Genomic DNA, 17325 nt, shown 5'->3' with positions numbered 1-17325 from the left:
TTGAATTCAATTAATATCGTAGGAATCTACCTCATAAATTTGTACAGACGCTACTGTTTTGTAGCCCAATCTAGGCGTCACAGCAAAATCATAATTGAATATCACTGATTTCAGGACAGAGACGTGCAGGCCGGTGATTATAGAATAGCACAAAAATTCAGCTTGCCTTTAGCTTTAATGTATTTTTATATGCAATTGTTGGAGGGAAGCTCAAACTTTTGGCCACGCGTAGGAAGAAGAATCCAGTCAATACACGATCGCAAAATCAATCCCAAAAGTAAAGGCAGTTTTCTCGTTAAAACATCATGGTGGACATCGATTGTATTTATAATTAACTTGAAAATTAAAAAAAACACATATTATTCTAATACTTAAGTATTAATTAATAAAGTCAATCCTAATATGTGGATGGATAGACAGTATGGAGACCCACTGCCAGCCGCCTCACTGTATATGTTCTAGGCGGCTCTGATCTGCGTCTCTTTCCAACCATCGTAAATTCTTATATATAGTCCCTGCCTTCATATTTCATAGACACCATTGATATTCTTCATATCATACCAGTTTGCAATTGAAATGGCGCGGGCAATATTGTGGGTTTTGCTGACAATAATGGCGGTATCACTCTATTCAGGTATGCAACTCAACCCAAAAAGATTGGTGTGAAGAGTCATACATTTATTAATTAGTGTTTTGAATTTGTTTGGGTTAGCATTTTTACATTAATGTTTCAGATTAGATTTCATGATTTCAAAAATCAGTAATCAGTTTTTAAGTTCTTTGATATTCTGATGGTAGATCATAAAGCGTGATTCTCTGTAAGCTTTCTAACATTCGGCTAATAGATTTCAGAATATGATTTCAACTATTCATCCAAATATAATGACACAATCAAATATAAAAACAACTAATATTATAAATTGTAAAAACCTGATATGATCAATTTCTTGTGAGCCATTCAATTTCACCAAGACCCACTAAAACGGTTTTCATTATTTTCATGTGCAGGAGTGGAGGGTGTGAGCTTTGACATAGAAAACCAGTGCCCTTTCACGGTGTGGGCGGCAGGGACACCGTTTGGGGGAGGGAGAGAGCTACGGAGGGGACAGTCATGGACAGTGAATGTGCCGGGCGGAGCAAAGGGAAGGTTTTGGGGTCGTACCGGCTGCTCCTTCGACGGCAGAGGTCGAGGCAGATGCAACACTGGCGACTGCGGGGGATTACTCAACTGCCAGGGATGGGGAGGTGTTCCCTCAACGCTCTTTGAGTATGCTCTCAATCAATTCCAGAACTTGGACTTCTACGACATCTCTCTCGTCGATGGATTCAACCTCCGCATGACTGCCATTCTTTCCAACTCCAAGTGCAAGGGAATCGCCTGCAATAGCGACTTAAATTCAAAGTGCCCAAGAGAGTTGAAGGTAGTCGATGGGTGCAGAAGTGCATGTGCTGCTTTCAACACGCCAGCATACTGCTGTACGGGATCCTTCATGGATAATTGCCCTTCTACAGCCTACTCTAAATTTTTCAAGCGAGAATGCCCCATGGCCTACAGCTATGCCAAGGATGATCCCACCAGCACCTTTACTTGCCCCGGCGGCAGCAATTATAGAATTGTTTTCTGTGGTAATGGAGCTTCAAACTCTAATTCTAACTCCACTTCAAGTCGAAGTCTTTATGCAGTCGAATAGGGTTTATATATCTGTGCGCGTGTGCTGTGCATCCCAAATAATAAGGGTGGTTTTTAAGAGAATAAACAAGAGCGTATATTACTCTGTATCTATTTTACTCGGATTACAAGTATAATAGAACAAGTATCTTCTTAACGTCTTTCATCGATTTATAAATTAAAGAGAAATAATTAGAATATAATATTAACTTAAATAATAATGATTTATATTAATTTATATTAAAAATAATTAATATTGATTAATATTAATTTCTTTTTGAGACATAATACATTATATTGATAACAATAAAGATTATATATTACAGTGATCGATTCGAAAGACCCTAATGCCTTTGTCTACTAAATCCCCAACAAACAAAATTTTACAAAATCTGTTGCCAACAAGCAAAATGGTAACACTAGACCCAACCACTAAACTATACAAGCTCTGGTACTTCAACAGTATAGTATCATAAAGATCCTAAACATGTAATATTTGCCAAAAAGGAATAAAGGCAAATCATAACTCAAAATTCAGCCTACTTCGTCATCTTCTCAGCTCTGGCTTTGACAGGACAGTCAAGGCCACACACCTCATCAACCACCACCTCTACAATCTTCAATGGGTCCTCCTCAGGACCAGCCGTTGGCTACTCCTCCTTATTGACCATGGCAAATTCATCATCCTCCGCCTCATCACAAGCAAGTCCTTCACTTCTTAGATAGTTATTTACCCTGTCCTCATTCTCATTGAGGATAATTTCACGGAGTTTTTTTATAAAGACAATATTACGGGTAATGGCAAGCTTCATGCCCTCAAACAAAAGTGGCGCCAGTGTAAAAATTAAAGGCCATATTTTAACCTCCTTCCCATTACAACACACCACATAATAATCTAGGAAAGGAATCCTCCACACATTGTCCACATTATTCAAGACATCGTCAATATCACCTAGAAGGTGATTCTCGAAGAATTCCAAGCATAAAACCTTGGTCCCATCCTTTGACCTCCCCAATTCTAGAATAACCACCAAAAACATAGCCGATATATCGTTGTTAACTCAATGCCTATTTGGAGTCTTGATAAATTCCTTCACCTAGAATGACTTCAACTGCGTTGACTACTAAACAGTGACTAGAGGAGAGGATGGATTTCAGACACTTCTTAGAGAACTCTCCCAAAAATGACATATGATGCTTCTAAGTGACTAACCTAATCAGGGTATCCATATTCACAGACTACACCAAAATGTCACTTAGCCAGAAATGTGAGTCACCAAGCACCACTGAGGGAAAAAGATAGCATTTGTCAACCTATCATCAACCTATGATTATATTGAAGTCCGACCTCTTCTTTTCAAATTCGTTCAAATCTATTGATGGGCCTTGAAGTATGCCTTGTTACATCTTTCTCATGAATGTGAAATTTGTGGTGCTCAAAATTAATGCAATTTTTTAAAACGGTATCATGAGTAAGTGACATGTCCACCTGATCTCTTGAGAAACATCCCATGAAAAGATGACCACCATTTAGGATTTTCATTTTTAATGTACACTGGTATTTCTTTGATCATGTGGGAAAGGTTTTTCCTATTTTTTACAAGGGGTAAAGTATTTCATTTGTAGTGTAGTTAGGTATCTCCTGCAAGGAGTACAAGGTAGTCCCATATTGCTCTAACCCATCTATAGACCCATATATAGATTGCTGGCATCGTAGACTATTAAAAAAATCTCTTTTTTTCCCTTTTCTCGAGTTGTCGCCTAATACTATAATGTGGTAATGACCTCACCGTATGGTCCGTCAGCATCTTGAACCATAGTCAATAATTTCCAAGCGGATAGATTCCCTAAATATCATGATATGTCCATTATGCACCCCTCTTTGATGCTTTCTTAGTGATCTCATTGCATACTCCCCTCACGATAAACATGCATGATTTTGAAGTTAGATAGTTTTTTATATGCTCCCATACTGGATTTAGTCACTGGCTCAATTTCCAATTGGAAGTCAAGTTGTGATGCAAGTCATTTATAGTGATTAATGAATCTCGTTTGAAATGAATTTGGCCTCCCTAGAGTAACCCAAGACTTTATAATATTGTTCGCAGTAACCCCCAAGTATTCCAATCTTTCTCTAGGATGTTATCCTCGCGGTCTTGTACAATACATCCTACACCACTAAAATGGGGTTACCCTTGAAGCTCGACCAAATTTTATCTTAATGCATCCCTAATCTAGCACTTGCTAGGTTACCTCAATCCGAAGGTTCTAAGAAAGATTATCCTTCCTGACCCCATTAAATCATTAATTAATGTTAATTCATTATTATTAACCAATTATAATAAATTAATATATTCTATATATCTTAATTTTAAATATATAATAAATAAATAATATTAATATTACTAATATTAATTAATATTAATAATAAATTATATTAACTAATTATTCTTACCCATTTATAATTAATTAATAAATCATTAGAATCTAAATATATATTTCATATATCTGAATTCTAAATATAACATATAATTTAAATATATGTATCTTAAATATCCAAACTCCTATTTCTTCTAACATATACATCTAATTTGACCAATTTTAAATTGGTCGACAAAAATGGTTTAATTTTTAATTTTTATATTTTTAAGATTACAGCAACCCTTTTTTAAATGGGAAATTTTTTAAAATTAAACGGCAAGATGATGCCTAGTAATTATCTTCATTTGAAAAACGGTGCAAACACAAATTGCAAGCAGAGAGATAATATGGAGGAGGGTATTGCAATGAGAGAAGACTTGAACAAACAGTCTGAAAAAGTTTGTGAGGAAGAGGATGATGATTTAGCAATTCAAACAATCGATGTCTTTGAGGAATTAGTAATGGACAATGAATTGATGAAAACGCAGGTTGTGATTTGCAGAATTATTGGTAAGAGGAGAACGAGAGCTTCAATTAAAGAATGGAAGGTTGATTGTATTGTAAAATTTTTGCCGAAAAAATTCTTTGTGGTAGTTTTTGCCTTCGAAGATTATTAGGGGTAAAATTCTTCAAATTCGGTTGTGGATGGTTGATGGATGCCTATTGTATATGCAAAAATGGGTGCCGAATATTAAGCCCCTGGATTGCCACCATATGAAAACCCGATTTGGGTTCGGTTATATAACCTGCCTATCGAGTACTGGAATGAGGAGTGTTTGGACAAGATTGGCAGATCATTGGGTACGCTGATGGAGGTGGGCGAAGAAATTGCCAACGGGGATTTGTATGTATACGCAAGATTAAAACAGGCGGTTGTGAAGACAATCGCTCCGAATATTGATTTGGGAGTTGGAGGTAGGTTTTGGATTGAAAATCTGGAAGTGGAGGAACGTTCGCGGCCCAAGTTTGGGAGACGATGGGTTAATGCCAGATAGTTGGAACGGTTTTCGCGAGTAAAGAATTTTACAAGATGGACCCCGAAAAAGAATGTTGCAAACAACAACCATTCGAAGTCGAAAGCGCCTTCTATGTATAAGATACCAGAGAGTAACTTGAGGGATGACAATATTAATCCTTCTCTTCCAAATCCCCCATTCTCGACATAGAGACGGGTCGAGGGGACTCTCATCTCCATGTCTCGAATTGTTGTGGGAGTGTGGCGGGGGAGGCATGTAAGCATAAGTAGGAGGCACGAAATGATAATTCCTGTCGGGGAGAGGTCGATGGTACGGCGGCTAAGGGTGGCGGAAATGCCACAGAAGATTTTGAAGATTCGGAGACGGAAGAGATATGGCTCTCGGAGGAACCTGGGTCAGGGGATGACATTTTGGAAGTCATAGATAGACGGTGCTTGAGCCAATCTGCAGCAGTCAAGATTGGTATTTCCAAAAAAAGAAAGGGTAGGAAAACTAATAAACAGAAAAGGGAAGATGAGGCGATCCAAAACGGTTGGAAAAGCATTTCTGAGTTCCTTAAGGCATCCAAGGGGCGGAGTGCACTCTTGGAGGGAGATGAGGATCCTTTCTTGGAATGTTAGGGGCCTTTTGGCTCCTGACAAAAGTAGGATGGTTAAGCGATGTTTGCTGAAGGAAAGTCCAGAGATTATTTTGCTTTAGGAAACTAAGTTTAACCACGAGAAAGGAGGAAAGTTCTTGAGTTATTGTCAGATGTGGGATGGTGTGTTTCAGGTGGCTACTGGTCAGTTAGGAGGGTTGGGAATCCTCTAGGATTCTAGATCAACTAGGTTCGAAGTCATTGATCAAGGAGAGTTTTGGATTGTTGGGATAGGCACAATTCTCTCTTCTAATTGCCATTTTCTTCGCCTCCTAGGTTGGATAGGAAAGAAGAGTTTTGGGAACAATTAATCAATATCTTAGGTTAGAATGATTGTAGCAGGATCATTGTGTCGGGGGACTTCAATGCTAGATCCTCAACTCTAATAAAAAAGAAGGAGGTTTAGTTAGGGGTAACAGAGCGATGGTAGGCTTCAGCAACTTTGTGAATGCTTCTCAGTTGTGTGACATTAAGCCTAACAATGGGAGATTCACGTGGACAAACAAAAGGAGGGGTTTCACCAATATTCGTGAGAGACTGGATCGATTCCTCATATCCAAAGGATGGATGGAGACGGCTTCTTTTGTGTCTACCATTCTGCCATATTTTGCTTCTGACCACTTCCCAATTTTGCTCAAAATGGATAGTCAACATAGGTGTTCTAAAGGATATTTCAAATTCCAGTTCATGTGGTGGAGGGATCTGGATTTGAAGTCCAAGTTAGAAGTTTGGTGGAAGGAGAGTGATATATTCAAGGGTACATTGAACTTCAGGTTTGTTCACATATTGAACTTCCTTAAATCCCAGTTGAAGGAGTTGAACATGACATGTTTCAAAAATATCTTTGTGGAAAAGGCTCGAATAGAGGAAGAGTTAGAATTTCTTAATGACAAGATTATTTCGAGTGGTATGGGTTGCTCCAAATTTGAGATGGAAAAGAGGCTAAAGGAAGAGCTATCAGAAATTTTGGCAAGAGAAAAAATTTATTCGAGAGACAAAGCCCAAGAAACTTGGTTGAGAGAAGGAGATCTCAACATGAAATTTTTTCACGCTTTAGTGAAAGAGAGGAGGGATTAATAGAATCAACAATATTTGAGACTCGAAAGGAGGTTGGTGTTTGGAAGAGCAATCCATAGGTGAGGAAGCGTTGAAGTTTTTTGAATCAATCCTATGTAATAATGCTCCATTAGATAGGGCCAAATTGTCCACAGTTTTGGAAGTTATCCCTAGGCTAGTGTCAGAGGAAGATAACTAGATGTTGACTGGTAGTTTCACCTAAGAAGAAATCAAAGAGGCAGCCTTTCTTCTACATCCCAGTAAAGCACTAGGATCTGATGGCTTTCCAGCGAGATTCTTCCACAAATGCTGGGATTTTATGGGAGAAGATATTTACATGGTGGTAGAGGATATCTGGGCCAAAAAGAAGTGTGTGAAAGATATTAAAAATACTGTGGTGGTCCTTATTCCAAAAAAATTAGAGTATGAATATTTATCTGATTTTTGTCCAATCTCTCTCTGCAACGTTATGTACAAAATACTTGCTAAAGCTTTAGCGAATAGACTTAAGAAGTTACTACAAAATGGGTTTACTCTTGGAAGAGACAATGTTGATAGTATCATCTTGGCCTCCAAGGTTTGTCACTCGATCAAGTCTGCCAACATTAGAGGTATGGCTATTAAACTAGACGTGAGTAAGGCATATGACAGGGTTTCTTGGAGTTTTATTTTTGGGGTATTGGAGAAATTTTGATTCTCTAAGGAATGGATTGATATTATTAAAACTTGCATTCTTAAACCTAGATTTTCAATCATGGTCAATGGCTTGTTATATGACTTTTTTTAATCAGGCAACGGGCTCCGTCAAGGAGATCCGATCTCACCTTTCTTGTTTGTGTTGATGGCAGAAGCATTATGTTGGTTGATCAAATCAATTAGAAGGAATAGGCTATGGTTGGGAGTGGATATTTCTGAGGAAATGGAGCCGATATCCCATTCACAATTCGTAGATGATATTATGTTGTTTGGAGAAACATCAGTCAGGGAGGCTCAGGTCATCAAGGGTATATTGGATCTGTACTCTACGGTGTTTGGACAGTTCATGAATAAAGATAAGTCTGAGGTATTTTTCTTCAAGTCCAAGTATGGAGTGCATAAGAGAATTGTGGACACGTTAGGTTTCAAAGAAGGTCAACTCGCGGTCAAATATTTGGGGGTCCCACTATTTGATGGATGTAGGAGAAATAAACTATGGAGGGAGATTTTAGAGAAATGCCAAAATAAAGATTCAAATTGGAAAAATAGTTGGTTATCCTAGGCCTGGAGAATAGTCATGCTTAGGGCTGTTTTGTCAGCCATTCCAATTTATACCATGTCCTACTACAACATCAATAAGGAGGTGATTAGGAAGATGGAGAGTATTTTCAAGAGATTCATGTGGTCTGGATCAAAAGAAGCTAAGAAGTTTCCACTTGTTGGATGGAAAACGGTGTGCCTGCACAAGGCAGAAGGGGGTGCAGGCATTCGGGATCTTTCCAATCAAAATTTCACTCTGGTTGTGAAGTTATCTCGGAAGATGTTAAAGCAACCTGATAAGTTATGGTGTCGGGTCATGAGACATAAGTATTTGGATTTGGATAATTCGAGTAGAGTTTTAACTATTGCCAATCCCCCAAAGGGATCAACGATTTGGAATTTCTTGTGTGAAAGCAAACAAGTTATAATAGATCACTTGACATGGAAGGTGGGGAAAGGTAGAAAAGCAAGCTTTTGGAGAGACTCTTAGAATGGAGGAGTAGCGCTTGTTGATCTCATTGTAGATAAGGAGAAGGTGGTGGAGGTAGAAGAGGGTGTTGGAGTGGTAGTCGCTGATTACATATCTAACCCAAGGCAGGTTGGGGAGATGGTGATTTGGAACTGGGATGCTTTGGGAAGATTGGACATGGAGGACGGATTGTGGGTGAGTGAGGAGCTTTCTATTAGAAGAATGAATATAGACTTGGAAGAGGATGAAATTTTATTGTGTGTTGCTTCGTCTGGGAATTACTCGATGAAGTTGGGTTATGAGCTATTGAGGAGAAGAGTGGAGGAAGATTGGTCAGCTCGGATGTGTTGGAGTAAATTAGTGGCACCCAGAGCAAGGGATTTTCTATGGGTGGCACTGCATGACAGAATATTGTTGGGAGAAAGGTTGAAGGTTATTGGGATTGCTGGTCCAAGCATCTAGTTTGTGTGCTAGAGAAGATGAGAACACCAATCACCTTCTATATGAGTGTCAGTTTGCAGAGGAATGTTGGGATTGGTTCCTTGATTCAATCAACATTCAATTGGCCAGGCCTAGGAAGCTGATTGACTTCATTAGAAGTTGGTCGATCATAGGAAAGCATTCACTTTGGGGAGATATATGGACGGTGGGACCTTCAATGATAGCATAGAAAATTTGGAAAGAAAGGAACAATAGGGTGTTTAGGGCTATTTCAAGGAATGTTCATTTGGTTATAGAAGATATTAAAAGGAGTATTTGTGAAGTGGTCATTAGCAAGGTGAGGGACAAGAAAGTTAGATATATTTCGAGTTGGGACGAGGCTATTCAAAAGAAGTGGGAATATCTCAAGTTGCTGGTGGGATTTGTTATCAAAGATAAATCGATGAGAAAGGAGGTTAGATGGAAACATCCAAAGCCGGGTTGGGTTAAAATGAATTTCGATGGTGCAGCGAGGGGCAACCCGGGGGATTCTGGATTTGGTTGCCTGATTAGGAACGAATCTGGAGAATGTAAATGGGGCATGTTTGGGGCATTGGGCCCCTTAACTAACAATCTTGCAGAGGCAGAGGCAGAGGCCATGATAAGAGGGATTCAGTTATGCGTATCTAAAGGGTACAACATGGTTGAAATTGAAGGGGACTCTCAAGTTTGTATATGCTTTAAGAACAGGGGGATCGTTGAATTGGAAACTTGACCAACTAGTTAAGGCAGCGAGATACTGGTTAGATTAAATTGAACATTTCGCTATTTCTCATACCTACAGGGAAGGGAGCAAATCGACAGATAAAGGAATCACATGTGAGTCCGGATCTGTCACCTTTGAAGAGACTAAAATAACAGATTTACAGAGGGAGATTGCCGAAGTTGAGGGAGGTTTGGTTACCAATATCTCTAGACAGGGAGTGGGATGAGTTTCGGCAGGACGACTTCATTGCTCTGAGATTTTTTCTCAGAAGTCAGATTAGTAACCATGCCGACAGTTGTAGGTGACTAAAGGGAATGGTGTTCTTGTTGTACGAGGAAAATCTCGAGAGGAGGGAAACAAAGAAACAATTGAGTAGAATCTGACCGGTTCAAAGGTGCACTCAGAAAAGGAATGTAACCTCAGTTTGGGGTATTTTCGGGCTCATGGAGATTTGGAATCCTCTGGAAACACAGGATCTATTTAGAGCCGTGTTGGGTGATAGTGTTCTTATAGATTTTGCTGCGATTAGGAGAGGAGAGGTGGAAGGTAGATGGAGCATCATTTCGGTCTCATTGCATTTGTAGGCCCGAAACTTTATATGAACAAGTTGAATGATTGTTCTGGGCGGATGATCAGACCTATGAAGCCATTGCAATCATATTTAGAGTGGAGCGTCTTGGGTTTGATGGGTGTTTGCAAGGGGTAGTGATTGTTCTATAAAGTATTTTATGATCCTTTGTAAATCTTGTTGGAAGGTAATAGAGGGAGCGATCCCCACAATGATAGCAGTTACCTTAAAAATAAAAATAAAAACAAACAAATTGCGAGCAGAGAAAAATGGTGACACATGAAAAACGGCTAATCGAAAATTCGCGGAAATTGGTCGTCGATCGCGAACGTATTTATGGATGAGATCGCTCTGTTTCCAGCACTGCATACCCTCTATCTAGGCAATTTTAGTATGATATATTCGTTTTCTTCCAATACTCTCCTTACGTCTAAAATAGTATATTCGTGCGATACAGTTTAGATGCCTGAAAATTTCAAAGGCGGAAATTTGACATTTTGGAGTTGATGAAGTGTGACATCATCAAACCTCCTTGTTCTTATCCTGTTACGTAACCCAAATTTTTAATATATCAACTAGGTACCTAGATATATTTGACTAGCAATAATTTTTTAGTACTTTACGTTTGACAATAAATGCATTGAATTCAATTAGTATCGGAGATTTTCACCTCATTAATTTATACAGATGCTTCTGTCTTGTCGTTGCCCACCGATTATGTGAAACCCAATCTCGGCGTTACAGCAAAATCATAATTGAACGTCACTGACGAAGCAATGATTTCAAGACAGAGACTTGCACGCCACTGATTATAAAATAGTACAAAAATTGAACTTAATAGCAAAATCAATCCCAAAAGTAAAGGCAGTGTTTTCGGAAGAAATCATCATGCTATGTATTAATTAATTAAAAATTATAAAACACCACGTTGTATTGTAATATATATTTAATTAATAAATAAAGTCAAATGTCCATTCTGATATGTGGATGGATAGGCAATACGGAGGCCCGGTCTCAGCCGGCTCACTAGCATGAGACTTTTTCCAATGACTAGCGAAAGACTTTTTCCAGTGACTCACAAATTTTTATATATAGTTCCTGCCTTCATAATTCATAGACCACTGATATTTTCCATATCAGACCAATTTGCAATTGAAATGGCGCGGGCAATATTGTGGATTTTGCTCACAACAATGGCGGTATCACTCTACGCAGGTATGCAACTCAACCCAAATAGATTGGTGTGAAGAGTCATACATTTATTAATTAGTGTTTTGAATTTGATTGGGTTAGTATTTTTACATTAATGTTTCAAATTAGATTTCATGATTTGAAAAATCAGTTTTTAAAGTTTTTGAGCGTGATTCTCTTAAGCTTTCTATAAACATTCGGCTAATAGATTTCAGAATATGATTTCAACTATTGATCCAAATATACTGACACAATCAACTAATATTATAAATTTTAAAAATCTAATATGATCAATTTCTTGTGAGCCATTCAATTTCACCAAGACCCACTAAAACGGTTTTCATTATTTTCATGTGCAGGAGTCGAGGGTGTGAGCTTTGACATAGAAAACCAGTGCCCCTTCACGGTGTGGGCGGCAGGGACTCCGTTTGGGGGAGGGAGAGAGCTACGGAGGGGACAGTCATGGAGAGTGAATGTTCCAGGCGGAGCAAAGGGAAGGTTGTGGGGTCGCACCGGCTGCTCTTTCGATGGCAGAGGTCGAGGGAGATGCAACACTGGCGACTGCGGGGGATTACTCAACTGCCAGGGATCGGGAGGCGTTCCCTCAACGCTCTTTGAGTATGCTCTCAATCAATTCCAGAACTTGGACTTCTACGACATCTCTCTCGTCGATGGATTCAACCTCCGCATGACTGTCATTCTTTCCAATTCAAAGTGCAAAAGAATCGCCTGCAATAGCGACATAAATTCAAAGTGCCCAAGAGAGTTGAAGGTAGTCGATGGGTGCAGAAGTGCGTGTGCTACTTTCAACACGCCAGCCGACTGCTGTACGGGATCCTTCCTCGATAATTGCCCTCCTACAGGCTACTCTAAGTTTTTCAAGCGAGAATGTCCCATGGCCTACAGCTATGCCAAGGATGATCCCAAAAGTACCTTCACTTGCCCCGGGGGCAGCAATTATAGAATTGTTTTCTGCGGTAATGGTGATTCACAGTCTAATTCTACCTCCACTTCAAGTGGAAGTCTTTATGCAGTCGAATAGGGATAATATATGTGTGCTGTGCATCCCAAGTAATAATGGTGGTTTTTCACAGAATAAACAAGGGTGTATATTACTCTTTATCTGTTTTTCTCGGATTACGAGTATAATAGAACAGTATCTTTTTAGCGTATGCATCTTTTGTTTTTTATAAATTAATTAAAAAATTAGAATATTGTTGATATTTAATTTTTAATTAATTAATAAGTATGATAAAAAATATATTATGTTCTTTAGGTAGACGTCGATTTTTTTAATTATCTAGATAGTATTGTGAAGTATGGTCAAATGGAATACAATTTCTAAATTGTTTTATCATATTTCAAAATTTATTTAATTAAATTTGAAATTCAAACGTAAAAATACTATTGATTATAAATATTATTTTTATGATTTTGGGTAATAATAACATGTTTCTTATATTGTGTAATAAAATTATCTTTCCAAATATAAATTATTGATCAGTAAGTTTTTGATAGAATATCTACTGCTTGATATGTAGAGGAATGACAACTTATATGCGGAGGGTGGTAAATGGTATATTAGCCACATGAGGTACTATAGAGGTCAAGGGGAAACCAAAGGAAGGAATTAGTAGTATATAGAGAAACCAAGCCTTCTAAGGGGACTATAAACGGATCAAGCCCAAAAGTAATCCATAGCTATATGGTTGTGCATAGGTCATGGACCTAAAAGATGGCCCTTTTATTTATTTATTTTTATTATTAATAAAATTAGAAAAAAATGCAAGCACTTGCATTCATATGGCATTGGGCTATGAGCTCAAGGTAAAAAAAATTGTCTCCTTCTACATATATCTCTAAAATAGGTGAATGAACAAGTAATTTTGGAGTTTGTTACTCTTATTGTGATGATGCCTTCAAAAAATCTCCACACTACAACAAATACTAAGTAACCTCTAGGATCACCTCAAGCTCTATATAACCCAAAAAATAGCTCCTAACCCATCTAAAGAAAACTAACCAAATACTCCTAGGTTTATAACCCATATTAGAGATTCTAATGTTATTTAGTGAAATTATAGTCAAATTTAGGTGTAAATGAAGTCCCATAATACTTGGTTACACTTTTTGGCCAAACTTGACACTAAAATCAGCATTTTGCACCATTTACTCACTTTCAAACACTTATAGCAGCTAAACCATTAAGAATTTGAAGATGAAGTAAACTACTAATTTGTGAGTTTTTTCATACAAATATATATATATATATATTTTAAATTAGAAACGAATTGTCCATATTATTATGTAACTTTTAATAACATAATATTTACAGTAATCAATATTTTTTAGATGTGACATTTACTGTGTGATACATAGCATTTTATAGGAAGAATGAATTTCTAATTTCTAGAACATAGATTTGTCACACCAATATCCAATGGATGGATATTTTTCATAATTTTTTAGTTAATTTTTGAAGTCAAAGTAATTCTAATTTCGACAAATATGTATTTTGTAATGTATAAATTTTTTGTATGCATTTGAATTAACTTCTGATTTTTGAGTTGAAATGGGGATATCCATACATAAGGAAAATATATTTTTAATGTATTTTTCAAAATTTTCTCATGTATGAGACAGTCCTTAATGTCTGATGAAAAACTTATATTCATAAGCTATAAAAAATATATATATTAATGAAATTAAATATGTTAAAAATTATACTTTTTGAAAAGAATATAATAGGACTACATACTTAAAAAAAAAAATCTAAATGAATTCATTTGACCCCTTAAAAGCTAATGTAAAAGTGGTTTTTTGTCAACATTTTGATAGGTGCAAAAGAGACTCCATTGCAGGAATGATTTAAGAGTAGAGAGGTTCTATCCAAGTGATTTTGATCTAAGAGGCTTTCATTCAACTCTCTTTAATTAATTACTTCAAATGGGATTGTGTACATACATGAGATAAAAAAACACTTGTTAGTTCATATGATTGGTGGAGGTGAATACATCATACATGCTCATTGATCAAATCATATTGGACTACCATTCCTTGATAGAACAACATATTGCAAAGGGGTTACTCGTCAAAAAATGGAAAATTAATGCAATAGGTAATTATTAGTAACTGAAAGATTAAAAATTGATATTTTAATTGATAGAGACTTGATTAGAAATTCATCTCAAGGCTTAAATTGTTATATTTTCTAAAAAATGTGTGATTTTAGCAAAAATCAGAATTTACCAAAAAGTGTAACCTAGTATTATGGGATCACCAAATAATTCACATAGTTTATAAACCCTAATCAAATAAGCATACTCATATAAAAATTAGCTTCTCAAACTTTAGATTTGGTGAAATAAATGTCAACATTAACTATCTCAAGACTAACAAATTATGTAATGATTAATTTTATATTACTACACCAATCACCAAAAGTTAGATCACACCTAAAACAAAAAAAAACTAAGATCTTTCGAAAGCTTCTTTTTTGGTTAATTTATTTTGATTCTCTAGATCATTTGAAGAATGAAAAGAAGAGAATACTAATTTTTTGCAAAAGAAATGCCACTAATTTACTTTCAAATCTCTAAAAACAAAGGAAAGATAAATTAGACTATGAGAAAATGAACTTGATACAATATTAGGTTTCGAAACAAGTAAAGAAAATGACCAATACTAAAAATGTCATAGTCATATCCCCAAAACTACTCTAGATTAAATAAATGATAAACAATATTTTTTATATAAGAAGAAGGGAAACAAGGGTCATATGTCCTTTATAACAATAAAAATTAAAACATAAATTGTTAGCAAGAATGTAGTGCCCCTCCCCGATTCATCCTTTATGAGAGGATATGATAAATACGTTTGGACTTGTTCATGCTCTTGATGCCTCTCATTTCATTCTTTATACTGATATTCTCTTTCACATTAGTGGAATCATTATGATTAGTATGATGATGCTGACCCCATGCTCTGGTTTGATTAATAAAGTTAGGTGAATAATTAGCTTCATGGTTATTTCACTAGTTAGGACATGAGGTTCATGTTTATTTCTTATGATGAATTATCTTAGACATTTCATATTTATAATTTATACATTATAATTTATGTGGATGATGTTATATCCTAGACTATTATGATGGTTAGACTTATATTTAGTGATCTATATGTACTCATTATTCATATGTGATTTATATTGCTTACGATGATATAAGGATATCTTACTAGTACTAACCCTGCCTTGTGGTTATATTGGATGAGCTGATATTATGATTGTCATGATTGTTTTAGCATTGTATTCATGTAAAAGATGATGTCTTATCACTCATCATAACCACGATATGATCTTACGATCTTTCACTTCTCTAATCATTTTGAGATATATGTATTGTATATGTGCTCTTGTAGTTATTGGTAGTTGCGGGATTGAAGGTACCAAACATCGACTCCACCTAGACTCACAAGTCTAAGCATGTTTTTAATCCCAATGGCAAGTTGATCAGAGGTGACATGAGTTCCTTCTACACACTCTAGGCTTAGTTGATACCTCGTCAGTTTAGTGTCTTGGCTTGAGTCATTGGTTAGCGTCATTTGGTATGTTGTTCAACCTTATGTCGGGTTGCATTGTGGATTTGTGATTATTAATAAAATTATTAATTGATCAATTTATATAGCTTATTAATTATTCAATTAAATTAATGGATGACATTAGTATATTTTGCAAATTATAATATTTGGCATATATAATTATGCATAAAAGATTATCTATTCATTATATTTTATATGTATGTGGGAGATATTAATGTTATCAAGTTTAAATTATATTATTTGAGCACTTATGATTTATATATGAATTTGATTATTTATTTTATTGGATATTTATTTGTTATTATTTATTTACCCCTTGTTGTGATTGGCCTTGTTGGGAGTTGTGTTTGTGAGATAATATTATTTATTTATTAATATTCACTTTGTGGATTTAATTTCATGTTTATATTATATTTGTACTTGTGGTTTATAAATATTTATTTGTTTATTTATTGGTATTTGGTTTATTTTTAATATTTACCCCATTTATTTATTTGTTTAATTATTTTATTTACCTACCCTCTTTTCTATTGGCTCTTATGAGTTGGAGTTGGAGGTTAATATTATTTTATTATTTCTTACCTCAATTTTTGATATGGTTGGTAAGATTAATTATATTTTCTATTTTAATTTTGATTGGGTGATGAGCTATGAATTTTAATTGATTATTGTAAATATAGTTTTTTGAGTTTATGTGGGGGTTCTTTTTGGCTAGAAAATATTTGCATTTTTCTAAGGATTTGTTGGCTTCAAATTGGGTTTTGGATTTGGGAGCTTGGCTTTGGATTTTTTTTGTATTGTGGATTGTGCTTCTTCAATTTTCATAGGCAATAACTTCTATTACCAGGTTGGAGGAATTTTACCATCTTTGCATTATCATTTTGAAAAGATTGTATGGAAGGGATTGTCCGTTGGAATGGAAATTGAGAGAGAGAGAGAGAGAGAGAGAGAGAGAGAGAGAGAGAGAGAGAGAGAGAGAGAGAGAGAGAGAGAGAGAGAGAGAGAGTTTCCGTTGGAAGGGATTGTATGGAAGGAGAGAGAGAGAGAGAGAGAGAGAGAGAGAGAGAGAGAGAGAGAGAGAGAGAGAGAGAGAGAGAGAGAGAGTTTCTATGGATTTAATAGTTTAAGGAAGCCTGGATCTTATTCCGATGAGTTGTAGTGAATGCTTTTGGGTCCTTTCCTGTTGTGCAATGTTGGGAGTATTGGTTATTTTAATCTATGATTTTTTCGGGTGTTATTTCCTTGGTTCTAATACTTGGAAGATTTCTCTTTTTACTTTTTGCAATTTTATAATATTTTTTATGACCAATAGTTGT

General features: G+C 36.1%; 3 protein-coding genes across 3 annotated transcripts; all 3 read left to right on the top strand.

Moving 5' to 3' along the window:
* The first annotated feature begins 467 nt into the window (after positions 1–467).
* Positions 468–1759, top strand: LOC131036580 (pathogenesis-related thaumatin-like protein 3.4). The gene is made up of 2 exons (XM_057968473.1): positions 468–634; positions 1009–1759. Exons 1-2 carry the CDS (start codon positions 577–579, stop codon positions 1689–1691), a joined length of 741 nt encoding a protein of 246 aa, XP_057824456.1. The 5' UTR covers positions 468–576; the 3' UTR covers positions 1692–1759.
* A 7589-nt stretch (positions 1760–9348) lies between these two features.
* LOC131036585 (uncharacterized) lies at positions 9349–9877 on the top strand. The gene is made up of 2 exons (XM_057968478.1): positions 9349–9578; positions 9730–9877. Exons 1-2 carry the CDS (start codon positions 9349–9351, stop codon positions 9875–9877), a joined length of 378 nt encoding a protein of 125 aa, XP_057824461.1.
* Positions 9878–11359: 1482 nt separating this feature from the next.
* Positions 11360–12512, top strand: LOC131036587 (pathogenesis-related thaumatin-like protein 3.4). Its single transcript, XM_057968480.2, has 2 exons — positions 11360–11434; positions 11770–12512. Exons 1-2 carry the CDS (start codon positions 11377–11379, stop codon positions 12450–12452), a joined length of 741 nt encoding a protein of 246 aa, XP_057824463.1. The 5' UTR covers positions 11360–11376; the 3' UTR covers positions 12453–12512.
* The last annotated feature ends 4813 nt before the right edge of the window (positions 12513–17325 follow it).

Source organism: Cryptomeria japonica, chromosome 3 (assembly GCF_030272615.1).
Source record: "Cryptomeria japonica chromosome 3, Sugi_1.0, whole genome shotgun sequence".
In the NCBI taxonomy this organism is placed as follows: Eukaryota; Viridiplantae; Streptophyta; class Pinopsida; order Cupressales; family Cupressaceae; genus Cryptomeria; species Cryptomeria japonica.
This window is presented reverse-complemented; position numbering and strand designations above follow the sequence as displayed.

What these genes read in the sequence shown, in the direction of transcription:
- LOC131036580 (XM_057968473.1), top strand. Translation starts at nt 577, where the DNA reads ATGGCGCGGGCAATATTGTGGGTTTTGCTGACAATAATGGCGGTATCA. An exon ending in GGCGGTATCACTCTATTCAG is followed by an intron (nt 635 to 1,008) that starts GTATGCAACTCA and finishes TTTCATGTGCAG; the next exon opens with GAGTGGAGGGTGTGAGCTTT.
- LOC131036585 (XM_057968478.1), top strand. Translation starts at nt 9,349, where the DNA reads ATGAGAAAGGAGGTTAGATGGAAACATCCAAAGCCGGGTTGGGTTAAA. An exon ending in CAGTTATGCGTATCTAAAGG is followed by an intron (nt 9,579 to 9,729) that starts GTACAACATGGT and finishes TCATACCTACAG; the next exon opens with GGAAGGGAGCAAATCGACAG.
- LOC131036587 (XM_057968480.2), top strand. Translation starts at nt 11,377, where the DNA reads ATGGCGCGGGCAATATTGTGGATTTTGCTCACAACAATGGCGGTATCA. An exon ending in GGCGGTATCACTCTACGCAG is followed by an intron (nt 11,435 to 11,769) that starts GTATGCAACTCA and finishes TTTCATGTGCAG; the next exon opens with GAGTCGAGGGTGTGAGCTTT.